Genomic DNA, 13,250 nt, shown 5'->3' with positions numbered 1-13,250 from the left:
TATCACATGCTACATCTGCACTGAGCACAATTCTTGAAGAGTTTTATGTTGTATCCCAGCCAGGTGGAAGCTGGCTGTTGGTGTGTTCCTTGCTGTGTTTGCATCCAAAATATTCATGTGAAGGGGCACAGGGAGAGCAGCTGAGGGGTAACATGCACTGATCTGTAGGTAAGGATGGTTTAGCTAACCCTTACAGCAGGGGTTTGCCCAGGGCTGAAGCAAATAGGAACAGGAATGTTCCTATCAGAACAGGAAAATACGCAAACCCAGAGGTGTCTGGGAATATTCAGTTATGACCTGGAGTTCATCAGAGTCATGGGAGTCTTGTCAAAGACTTCATTAGATTTAGTCTGTCCTAAACATCTACTTGTACTTTGGTACCTAGTTAATACATGAAACCCCATTTTTGTTCGTTCCCCTTACAGTTTTTAAAATACACATTTTAAAGGAGCAATGTTTCCTCTTTGTCCATTTGATGTCTGAATATGCCAGATATTTTCACAGCTTTAAATTCACTCACTGCTGTTCAATATTGGACACTCTGTGCAATGTGTTTTTGGTGACTTCTTTTAGCACAAGAGGTAATTGCAGAGAACTATTTTGCCTTAACAAAAGGCAATAGTGCATCACTTTTTCTACACAAGATTTCTGTGACAGTAGGAAGAAGGCAGTGCAGTGTCCATTAAAAATTTATGAGCATTTTGGCCCTGTCTGAACACATAAAAGACACTTGCTAAAATGGTCAGTTTTCAATTAGGAGGTGAAAAACTAACCTCTGTAAATTTGCTTGCTTGATGACATGTGCAAATGAATTCTGAGAAAAGATGATATTTAAATAAGCATTTACAGCAAAACATGATTTCCTTTAATCTCTCTGAGATTACTTATTGATGCAGTTTTCTGCACTGAGCTATACAGCAGAGCATTTTAAAAAATCCAAGCATATCTACAATAAAAGACATAAAATCGGCAGAAGTACTGAACATTAAAATTTCCTTTTCATAAAATAAATTGATTGATTGATTGATTGATTGATTGATAAAATGTGCATCATAAAAATAAGCCTATTAGCTCTCAGGAAAAGGAAGCTGATGTTAGTGCCCATGACATTATTCAATACAGATGACAGAAGTAATGTACTTTTGGCATAAGCCATCACAAAAACCTTCTGCAGGAGAATTAGAAACCTTGCTATCTGGTTAAAAAAGAATATGTCCAAAAAGTAAATCCTGTGGACACCTCATTCTTGTGCCATCACACTGTAACCTGCCCATGGTGACTGCAGCTGGCACAGAGGGTGAGCACAGCTCAATTTGTTTCCATGTCTGCTCCATTTGTGCTCTTGTGCTCTGTAGAAACAGCACTGCAAAAAAGGGCTCTGTATTGCCTCATTTTAAATAGGGCAGAAAAGCAGTAGGTAAAACACATGCATTTTCCCATACCACAAAATCAATCCAAATTAACTTCTCTGTAATTTATATTCTTAACTTCTTCACTTTCACTCATCTTCCCACCATCTTTGTCATGACTCACAGGTTATTGAGAGTGTGTGCATAATGTTTCTCTAGATCAGCAGATGGTCTTGGGCACACCTGCAGGATCATGTTCAGCAGCAGGTCAGCACAGCTTCATTCCAGTTAACCAAATACTTGGTACATCCCCACTTACGATGTATTCCTCAACAATTTTAGTGATAAAGGAATCTTACATTGCACTGAGTGCCTCAGAGGATTGCTCTCCTTCCACGCAGCCTCAAGTACTACGTAAATTAACATTCATTTGAATGGATGCTGCACTGAGGGCTCCTGACAGAACGTGCATCAGCAAGCAGCAGTGAGCACAGCAAACTCTTTATGTGGCAAATAGGAAAACCTGTTCAGTATTACACTTCTATTCTCTACTGAAAACCAGGCATCTGTTGGGGATCTTAATAAACCCTGAGCTAAGATTTGCTGCTGTCTTGGAACCCTGCATTAGAAACAATCTGGAAAATGTAAAGATATTCTTCTGTAGGAAGAGCACAAGGCACTTCAGAGAGATCTCATGCAAAACTCCCCAGTTTCAGTCCATTTGATTAATGTAGTGTCAGAAAAGGTTTTTGGATGAGGTAACTCTTACTGTCTTAATGTTGAACTGTGATGATTTATAACACTGTAAATCAACAGACTCTAACTCAGGACCCACCAGTTTTAAATGTCTGACTTTATTCATATTAACTTGAATCTTCCAGTCTGTGTCTTTGATGGAATTTGTATTTAAATGTGAATTAAATTCTGAAGTAGAATTATAAAGGTTTTGAGTTTAACTGCACTCTATGGCTCAAGTCTGCCAATGAGCTCCAGTTGTAGTAAAAACTGAATGCTGGTCTGTATGAATGCTTAGTTTTGAGCAGCTTCGCTTTAAAGTTTTAACAGATCTGTTCTGACATCATTTACTTTACTGAACACTCAAATCTCTTACTGGAGTAAAGCATGACCAAGCTGCCATATTTTAGATCAGAATTACTGCTGAAATTCTAAATGAATCTGAAAGCAAAGACTTCAGGATTGATTGCAAACACTTAAAACTGCTGTAAGTAAAAACATTCTTATTGTATTCTTATTATTTTGATTTATTTTGGGGTTTCTTTTATTCTTTATGTCCTTTTTCCACTGGCTTTCATTAATATTTATTGTCTGCTCTCAACACCAGCTGTTTGATGAGCTGCTGCTCACAACAAAAGAAGGAAAAGAGGAAAATACAACTTGATGTACAAAATGAACTCCAGTTTGATTTCAGTAAAGATAGCAACCATAAAGCCAGTGCAGTGAAATTTCTTTATTTGTTTTCTGCTTTGTAGAACCCCGGAGTTGACTTTGGAGACGTTTCTGAAAGAATTGCTCTGCGACAGCGCCTGCAGTGCCGGAGCTTTAAGTGGTACTTGGAGAACGTGTACCCTGAGATGAGGGTTTACAATAACACAGTCACTTATGGAGAGGTACAGCACGTCTTTGGAAACACATCACAGCTGCACTCGAGCAGTCCTCTGCTTTCAGAGCTGGCTATCAGGATGTACCGAGCAATTACACATCAGCACAGCAGTGGCAACAAAAATGCCCTCCCCTCCTTTTAATCAACACTAAGGACCATGGCTGTTCCTTTTGTTGGAGAGCAGCAGGTTGTAGGCACACAGTTTGTGGTGATTGGGAGTGGGGCTGTGGCTGAGCCCCATCCCCAGTGGGCACAGCTGTGAGCAGCAGTGACAGCAATGAGCCATGGAGTGCCCAGGGGCACTGAGCAACCACCAAAGGGATCAGAGGCACACAGGTGCAATGCATGAACATGAGGGGTATAAAATGTTGGGCTAAAGAACAAGAAAGGCAGATGCTTGAAGGCTTCTGAAGTGACCTGATGTTACTGTGTGTGGGTTGAAGCTGTCTGATCTTGTATGGTGATACTCTGTGTATCGCGGCCGTCTCAACTGCGACACATGCTGAGACACAGGTGAAGTCATCCTTACTGACAATTGCACACAACCTCCTTGGCTCTCATTTTAAAACACTGAGACAAGTTTGAGGCAATCATTTTCCCAAATAAGATGCCGCAGACATCATAAAGAAAATGTCAGTGGTCAACAGAGCTCAAATAATTGTCTACATGAGCTGCAATTAAACCCGAAGGCAATATATTTTCCCACAAGACAGCTAAATGGAGACTGTTCCTTTCTCTTCCATTTGATTGACTTCATACAAAAATAAGTCAGGCACTTGAGACATTGATACAAAGTGGAAGTTTTATTCCATAATATCACTTTGCATCCTGATATAACTATCTCCATCAGGAACTGAGGAAAAATGCTGAGTAAATTCAAGAGGAGCTCTTGGTGTCTGTCAGCTCTGAGAAGGTCGTTAGCAGTGAAGAACATTGGCAGAAGTGCCAATGTTGTGTCAATTATACCAGACCCTGAGCAATCTGGGCTCTAAAATAAATTTTGTTTCTCTTGAGCTGTCACATAGAAGGTTCTTGAGTCCAAAAGGAAGTCTAGTGATGCAAATATCAAATTCTTTAACATTTTTAATAGAATAGAGACACACAAGGTATTTACCTGTTATAAACCAGCCTAGGTCCCTTTCATTCTTAGGCTTCATCCTAATGACATCTAGCTTGTTGTAAAGTACTTTTGGTTATTTTCCTGGAGGAAAAGATGTCTGAATTTTTGTGAGTTTCAAGAAAAATAAATGTATTGAGTAGATGTGAGACAGATTGAAACAGTAGTAAAAATATATTTCCTAGTGACTCAATTCCCCTTTTTTAAAGCCATCTCATAAAGTTGTCTTCATCTTCTTTAGCCTTTACAGCACCCAAGCCATAAAATAAACCTCCTGAAATTCAGTTGTTGGTGGGGCCCCTTATCCAGTTGGATTCCCTGTTATGCTTGTACACTATAATATGAAGGAATATAAACTGATTTTTTTCTGACAACTTATGCAGCAGCTGTTTCTGAATTATGGGGGTGGATAGACAGGTACATCACAGTCTAAACCAAAATTGACCTGTTGAGTCTTTTGAGACTCAACAGTAAATAACTTCTTGTTTACGATATCTCTAAAGTTTTTCTATGTTCAAAATATGTGTGTAATGCTTCCAGCCTCAAGAGAAAGGCTGGAAGTGTTTTCACAAGAGCTCCATCCCAGTTTTTATAGACTTGTAAATTCTTCTTGTCTAGGGAGGCACAGGAACTTTTTTACCTCCTTGGATCTCTGAACCTGTGCCCTTTCATAAAATGCGGTTTATGTCACTTCTCTACATAACAATGTACTGTATTTTCAGTTCAGATGAAAATTTTTACATGCTTTTTTGGTTTTATATCAGCAATAGGAAGAAACAAAAGCATGTCACATCCAACACCAATCCTGGGTAGCTCCTATCCTGTTTGTGAAGCCACGTTCTCATCATACAGGGTCAAAATTTATGTTTGCACATTGGCAATTTGGAGCAAAACTCGGCCTGGGTTTCTTAGGGTGAATTTTAGGAAGTTCTTATTCTTGAGTAATTGCCAAAAATGTACCTCTGACCCAAGGTGTGTAGAGACAGCAGGTTGTCCAAATAATGTCTTTTCCTGGAGCAGATTCACTGCTGGCACCCTGTCATAGCTGAAGGAGAAGCATGTGTCCCTCAGAGAGCTTTTCCTGGAGCAGATTCACTGCTGGCACCCATAGCTGAAGGAAAAGCATGTGTCCCTCAGAGAGGAGTTTTACATAGTACTTTTTTCAGGAGCTGTAGCACAGCTGAGATTTAGCTGGGCTGGGCTAAAATAGGGATTAATTTCCAGCTGAAGTTTTCATTCTGATCTGGTTCTAGGTGCGGAACAGCAAAGCCAGCGGCTACTGCCTGGATCAGGGGGCTGAAGAGGATGACAAAGCCATCCTTTATCCCTGCCATGGAATGTCCTCCCAGGTAAAGGGTGAAAATCCCATCATGAGTGAGAAACCTTGAACTCAGAGAATATTCAGAAGAAACAAAGAGTAACTGGATGTATCTGGGTTGAGTTTTGCAGGATAATTCCTGAGCTGCAAAGGCAAATGCCTGGCTTTACCCCAGTCTTGTCAGGTGCCTTTTCCAAGGTTGTCCAGCATGTGAATCCATACTTTGAAATTGCCAGTTAGGAAAGACAGAAGAATCATGTTACTTTGTTTAAATAACAGGGATCCACTGAAGTTTAATTAATTTAGGTAGTCTGTGTGAGTGAGCAGTTCTTCTTGCTATGGCATGACTTATTCATGGTACCTCTTTAATTTAACTGTTCCTTGGTCCAACAGGCTCCTGGGCGGAAATTATTTATCAAGCTGCTGATTTGATCCCCCAAGTAGGCAAAAAGTTAAACACATATTTAACATCAGCTTCAAAGGGAATTAAGAATATCCTCTAAGACTTTTCTAAAATAGAAGATTTCTCTCTCTCTCTTTTTTTTTTTTTTTGTCAGTCCCTGTGCATATTATTATTTTCTTTCAGATGTCTGAAGATTTAAAAATGACATTTCTTTTTTCCGTGCTCATAGTGATTTTACTTCTACAAGTTGGATATTATTTAAATCCAGGACTTGAGCTTTTTCTGAAATGCAGTCCTTGTTTCTTTTGAAGTAGCATCTGAATCAAAACTATATTAATGAACATTCTCATGTGTAAATAAACCCTGACCTTATCAGGCTTAACAATTATCCGAGGTTCAGTCATGCATATATTGATTGGGAGTCCTGGCTCGTGCATCACCACGGAGGCAAAGCAAGACAGACAGTAATTCCTGCTGGCACAATGTCCACCTTTGGCAGGATCATTATGGAGTATTTGACTGACACTCTCCTAGTAGAGGTGGAAGGAGCAGCCTTTGAATAAGGTAACAAAATAGCATCGCTTAAATAGATGTAAATTAGCTTCTCAAGAAGACTCTCATTAGAGATGTCAAGGTGCTCAGAGAGAGTTCAGTCTCCTGCTCCATCCTAATCGGAACAGAAAGTTGCAAATTTAAGTCCTTCCTGAATGTCCCTTAGCAACATCTAATCTCTATCATAGTGTGCTAGCACTTAGAAGAGTAATGAAATAAGTGGTTCTGACTGTAATTTATTTTGCAATTTAAGTCCTTAACCTACTTGTTTGCTTCCATGATTCCTGTTTCACAGAGTAGGCTTTGATTTTGGGAAGAAAATAGTTGAGGGCATAAGTTACAGTGAATTCTTCCCTTTAAATCAAACAAACAAACCAACAAAAAACAGGAAAAGAGTTTTCATTCTGCAAGAAACACCAAGTGAAGGCAGAGGTGATGTTTTATCTAAGTTGAGTATTTCACAGACAAGCATGGGTTCAAATGCAGCCAAGTTAATTAATGATTACACAGCTGGAAAACTTCTATAATCTCACCACAATTTACAAAATTAATTCAGTGTGAGAACCACAGCTGCACAAACCCTAATCAAGGATATTCAAGCACATAGCATGAAAGGTGTTGACAGCAAGCGTTTTAATATATTAAATAAACATTTTTTAAGCCCCTCTTCTAATCAGGCTGGGTGAGCATAGTTGTCTGCTGCATTTAGCTTTCCATTTCTGACATTTTTCATCTCAAGCACAGGACATAAAATACCCCTACTGAGCCGAGATTTGGGTTAATTGTACATTTCTAGTGAATATAAATTCATATAAATATGGAACTCCCTTTCCCCAGTTGGGTTATCACTGGTGTTCATATGTCCTACCAATGGGAACGTCTCTCCCTGTTTAGTACAGCCCTGTTTGCTTTTCATACTCTTCAATTCTGACAGAATTGAAGCAGATTACCAGTTATTTTAGTGTACACATGGTTCCACTGAAACCCACCCAAGTCAGGCAGGTGTTTAAAGAAATCTGAGTTAGCAATAACATTATTGTTCATCTGTGATAAAATGTTCTTTTTCTCTGTGTCTTACCCTTCTGTTTCCCTTGGATGTTTTTGTCCCAAATTACAGTGGCAAAATAAAAACACTCCACTGTGACTGCCTTTCCCTATGTGTATTTTCAAGATCAGTTTTCACCATGATAAATCACATCTTTGTAATGATATCAGCTTTTAAATTTCTTTATTCAAACAGGGACAAGCTCTTTTATGGATGCTCTGGAATGCATTTAGCCTGAGTTTACATCAATTTAGTTTAATGTGTTTGACTTGAGCGAAGTCATTGTAAGCCAACAGCTAAGAATATCCAGACAAGGTTTTGCATCAGTCTGAGTTGATTTCAAAACCTATTTTACAGCAAGGTAGTGTCCTTTTCATATGTGTTCATTGGGTCTGAAGTTTGAGTCTAATGGCTTTCAGGAAAAAAAAAAAGTTTGCAAATACTGTGGGGAGAAACAGTCCAGGGCTACAGAAGATTTGTAAATAAAGAAATATATTTGGAGTCTTGACCTGCTCTGCCTCTGTGTGTGGCTTCCATTGTGCAATCAGCTGCAAAGCCCAGTGGTACTATACACTTTTGTAAAAAAAAGGGAAGTAAAAAAGTGAGGTTGTGAGGACAGGTGGACAGATACAAGCCCCTCAAAAGTGGAATGTGCTGTTCTGGAAGCTTTATAGAATGGTTAGAGGACATGCAGGTTTTGAACCATCTGAGAGCACTGCACAGCCCCAGTGGAAATATTCACTGTCTCAGAGCCTGCCTTGAGTGCTGTGATGTGGAGCTGATTATATGGTATGTGAAAGAGAGGAGAACTTAATGAAATGGCTTCTTGGGATAGAAGGGCCGGGGTGAACAGCCTCCTTGTCCACCCTCCTCCCTTCCCTTTCACAGCAGAGAGAGGGGAGGCAGTGCAGCCGTGAAGGAGAGAACTCCCTCTGCATTGAGAACAACCCGAAGGAGGGAGAGCTCCCTGCTCGATTCCTGGGGCTGCAGCTACACAAACAGAGTGAGAGAAGATGAAAGGCTTTGCTTAAACTGTTGCTAGAGGGCAGGTATTTCACATTTTGCTGGGTAGAGCTGTGACTGCCCAGATTGGTGAGCAGGGCAGCAGGGTGGATGAACAGGTCCTTTCTCCACTTGCAGGAAGCAGTGGGTGGGATTCTGGAGCAAACATGGAAGTTTGATAACCTGTGATCTGTTTGCCTTGAGGGGGCAGGTATTCTGGAGATGCAGGGTGTTTGGGATTCCTGCATCACTCACTGCTTCTGTTCCTGTGTCAGCTGACAGCTTGCCTTAACTGCAGGACTGAGGAACCATTAAAGATTTCCTTTTGCCTGGAGAGCAAGAGTGAGAGAGGGAGGTTAAATTTAGTGTGGAAAGCTACCAGACCCATCCTAGTAACTGTTTTCTACAATTACCTGCAATCATTTGGTGCTTTTTTCACTTGACTGGAAATTAGCAGGAATGGATGTTTTTGAAGTCAAATCCTCCAGTTTTATGCTGCTGTTTTCTTACCACATTAATATTCCTGGAGGATCATATTCCATAGGCAGCAGCACTGACTATTTCTGATCCAGGTATGGTGGGTTTGATAAACAACCTTTGACATCTTTTGCATTCTGTTCAGATTTCTGAATGTTGAAGGGAAAACTGTCCTATCTTAAATCAGTATAGCAGATGGTATCAGGATTAGATCTTGAGTATTTAATAGAGCACTTGGCTTCAGTGTCATTTGAATCCTTCAGCTCTTCCTAGACAAAAGAGAAAAACTGAGTGAAGGTCCATCCCAATGTGATGTATAAAAGTGTGCTTCTGTTCTGCAGCTTGCAATTTGGAGTGTGTGGATATCTAAGGATCTCAGCCCATCAAAACCTGCATAGATTATATTTTTAAAAAATTCATAAGATTTAATATTTCTTAACAAAGGGAACTTTGTCATTTGATTTTGGCTCTGGGAATGGATTTGACATGGTGTATCATGCCCACAGTCCTAACATAAATAGGAATTATTTCTTTGTGGATACATTAGTGACACTTAAGATCAAGTTTGAACACAGGAGGTATAATTTTAATTGGCTGTATCCCAGTTTCTGTTTTCTAGCCTATAGTAATAAGCAATTTCTCTTAATGCTTATTTTATTTTCACAGTTTATGCTGTCTCTAGGAAGTTAAGATAGGAATTCTCTGGAGGGAGATGTTATTTATCATATAGCCGTTTCTTGAACCTTAATTTCTGGTCTGATTTTGCAGAAGCAGGCTCTACAACTTTCCTATGTAATATGGGCTGAACTGATATAATCCTTTGTGGGTGGGTTTTTTAGAATTCTATTTTATTGCAGAATAAGCCTAAGTTTTCATGACTGTTGGATCAGCCATAAAAACTTGACAGAAAGTGCAGATTCAGGAAATTAGGCCCATGCTGTTCCATTTGTCTCAAGATTGTACAGATAAGAGTCTCCTGCACCGAGCCATCCCTGACCCTGTTGAGCTGTAACACAAACTGCCACTTTCAATCCTGCAGATAGTTTAGAATAGAGTTAATGTATCTTCCACTTCTAAAGCTTAGGCAGGACTGCTCCTTTCTGCTCTGACAGGCTGCTCTATAACAAAGTGCATGACCACTGTGATACAGAGCACATGGAACTCTGGCTACTGAGATTCTGGTGACAAAGAATGTTTAATACCAGTTCAGAAAATGCTGCTCATCTCAAAAAGGAAAATCAATCCTATCCTACAGAGCAGATAGCCCATTATAAACACTGCTTCTGATTATCTACATAAGGCAAAGCCAACAAGCTTGTGGGGCAGTATTTTGCGACTACAGAGAGATAATAAAGACTGCAAGATGAATATATTTTCTGGTCAGTGTTTCAGCCATACCTGCAGTTCATTTGAATTCTGCTGGAAACCCATTAAATAGAAGTGTGAAATATACAGTCTGGTTTTATTTAAGAAAAAAAAATAAAAGACAAAATGTCGTGTTTGATTTGCATTTTTTTAAACAGCTCCTTTTTATGTGAAAAAACAAAGCCAATTTGTCTGACCTGGCAGTTCCTTCATATTTTGAATTACTTTGCTTGCTTGAGGCTTATTTTACATATGTTCCTCCTAACCTCTTAGAGTGGGGAAAAAAAAACCCCAAAAGTGTCTTGATTAAGTGTGTCCAGACTGTGCCATGACAAAGGCCCCGTTCATACCCAGAGCATCCTCATGTGGTTTCTCTCTGATGTAGGCTCTCTTCTACCTCTGTGCTTCACATGGCTGCTCTGAACAGAAGTGGCAGGTGGGAAAATGAACACATACTATGTCAAAGAGCATCTGGTCTGGGAGCAAGTAGACCATGCTCTTTTTACCACCAGCAAGAAATGATTATTCACAGCATGATTCTTCTGAGGTTAATAAGGATGGCAGTAGAAAGCCAGACTTTAATTTGAGTTTTTTTGATTGATTCTTAATGATATCTCACACACTGGTCAGTGGCATCCAATAAATGGCAGGCACTTCTGACCTTCCTTCCCTTTCTTGTTAAGTAATTTCAGCCATATAACAGCAATAGCACCAGACAGGCAGTGAATTTCCTGGGTGGTAATTGCATTTCTTTGGTGGCTCAGATCCTCACCCTGCAGCATCCAGACTGACAGCACACAAGCCACGTAGCTGACTCCACTCTGCAGTCTTTTGGCACCTGGGTGTTGCACTTTCAGAGTAAGAAGGGCAAAATATTATGCTGGTTTAATGACTCTGGGTTTAAGCACAGAAGTGAGAAGTAGATAAGTCTGATTTGACATATTGGCCTGCTGCCAAATTAGCATCGTACATTTTCACTTTAATGTGCTTTACACAAAACTGAAATACCAGAGTGTCATTCTTTATTATGTAGGCCTGAAGCATATGTTAGCAAATTTGCTGCCATTTCCCTCATGGTTTCTTTTTTTCCTCTCATATTTTTGGATATGGGTTGCATGGCTGGATTTTTTCAGTAATGTTTATTTACAAAAACTAATTAGACTTGTTGCTATCAATAGCCTCTAACAGAGCTCTTAAGAACAAACTGCACGACAAAATTGACATCGTGTCCTTGTTAAATCAACTCCTGCTGAGTGGGCATGATTTACATATTGATTACTTCACTTCCTTGATTGCCCTTTTTGCAGTGACATGGTGGGTGGGGAGTGGTGGGGAGCAGAAGTGTGGGAGAAGAGAACGTTGTGCTCTAGGTTTTACCAACATTGCCAACATTTGCCCTTGAGCAGTGTGTCCCAGCAGGCCAAAAGGCTCCTCAGCAGCTCAGAACTCTTCTTTCTCCCCCAGCTTGTCCGCTACAGCTCGGAAGGTGTCCTGCAGCTGGGGCCGCTGGGCTCCACCGCCTTCCTGCCCGACTCCAAATGCCTGGTGGACGATGGCAAGGGCAGGACACCCACCCTCAAGAAGTGTGAAGATGTCCTGAGGCCAGCACAGAGGTTCTGGGATTTCACACAGGTGAGGAAGAGCTGAGGAAGAGAGAACTTGCAGAGGAATGATGCTCTAAAGAGTCTTTAATGAAACACAAGGAGGTCTTTGGTATTCCCCCCAGTATTTTTTGAAATAGTCAGATACGTTTTCCACACATCATGTGCTACCCAGGAATATTCTTTCATTATTACTAGAAATTTTACAGCATGATTTCTAAGAATTTTTACTTACCCTGTTTTGGAATATTCTCAATTTCTGTCCTGATTGTCAAGAACATGCTTGTAATTGTTTACTGTCCAGGAGTTCTTTGCATTTAGAACTTTTCTAGAATTTTTCTAGCACCTTTACAGGCATTTTCTAAGATCTAGAATCTTGAAGTAATTTTTAAGCCTTTCAAAAGCCTTATTATAGTCTGGGATTTCCTATTTCTTGGGCTCCATAGGGATTCACTTGTGCTTTTTAGAGATTTTCTAGTGATTTGGGTGGATTTTCCCAACAATTCCTAAACGTACAATTATCAAGGATTTGTTTTGGTACTTTTTATGTAGTAGCTAGCTTTTCCTAGGAATTTCTAGCACTTTCTGGGATATTTATCACTTGATATATACAAAAATAGATTTTATAGTGGTTTTTAAGGATTTAGAGATCTAACACTGTTTTTTCTAGTCCATTCACCTTGTGTTTTCTTTTTTTCTTTCCTCTAATCTTTTTTTTTCCTTTTTTTTTTTTTTTCCCTAGAATGGTCCAATCATCAGCAGAGACACTGGCCGTTGTCTAGAAGTGGAAATGTCAAAGGATGCAAATTTTGGGCTCAGATTAGTCGTACAAAGGTGCTCGGGGCAGAAATGGATGATTAGAAACTGGATCAAACACGGTCGGCACTGACTGTGGGGCTGAGCTGCCTCTCCTGCTGGTGTCCATTGCTCAGTGTGCCATATCCCGTGAGGCATTTGTCTTAAAGCAAATTAGTTTGAACAGGTCTTGGCTCTCAAGAGTCCTCCATCGTTGGGCATTCCAAGGAAAGAAAGAAGAAGGAAAGCAGACCCACTCATGTTTGACTCTTCCTTGCCCCAGCAGATGATGTGGGAAGCTTAACGAGAGTTTTCTGTTGATGTGGATATCTTGTGAAGACCAGAACACAACAGGAAAGTGGATTCCTCAAGCACTCCTAGGGGAATTGACAGATTTCTATTCAAAGGAGACATCCCAATACTGCCTCATAAAGAGAGTTCTCTGATGGGTAGCTTTTTAGCTTTAAGTTTTGGACTGGTGCACAACTCCTACAGTGAATAATTATGTGCCTTTTTTATTGTACTTCGTATAAAAGAGGACTGGAAAAATCCTACCTTTTCAGCATGTCTGGTTCGTTGTACTAAACAAGAAGATCTGTAAATAA

At 40.0% G+C, this 13,250-nt stretch overlaps 1 protein-coding gene across 1 annotated transcript in view; it reads left to right on the top strand.

The window, feature by feature from the left end:
• Window positions 1–12,739, top strand: part of GALNT9 (polypeptide N-acetylgalactosaminyltransferase 9) — a 126,589-nt gene extending 113,850 nt beyond the window's left edge. Inside the window, exons 9-12 of the mRNA XM_041410275.1 lie at window positions 2,840–2,977; window positions 5,341–5,436; window positions 11,714–11,881; window positions 12,593–12,739. Of these exons, the coding sequence (XP_041266209.1) occupies window positions 2,840–2,977; window positions 5,341–5,436; window positions 11,714–11,881; window positions 12,593–12,739 (549 nt within the window). The remainder of the gene's footprint in view (window positions 1–2,839; window positions 2,978–5,340; window positions 5,437–11,713; window positions 11,882–12,592) is intronic.
• Window positions 12,740–13,250: the final 511 nt, after the last annotated feature.

The sequence above is a fragment of the Onychostruthus taczanowskii genome, unplaced genomic scaffold, assembly GCF_017590055.1.
Source record: "Onychostruthus taczanowskii isolate IOZ18803 unplaced genomic scaffold, ASM1759005v1 scaffold32, whole genome shotgun sequence".
NCBI lineage: Eukaryota > Metazoa > Chordata > Aves > Passeriformes > Passeridae > Onychostruthus > Onychostruthus taczanowskii.
Note: the sequence above shows the minus strand (reverse complement) of the source record. Positions and strands in the feature narration are given on the sequence as shown.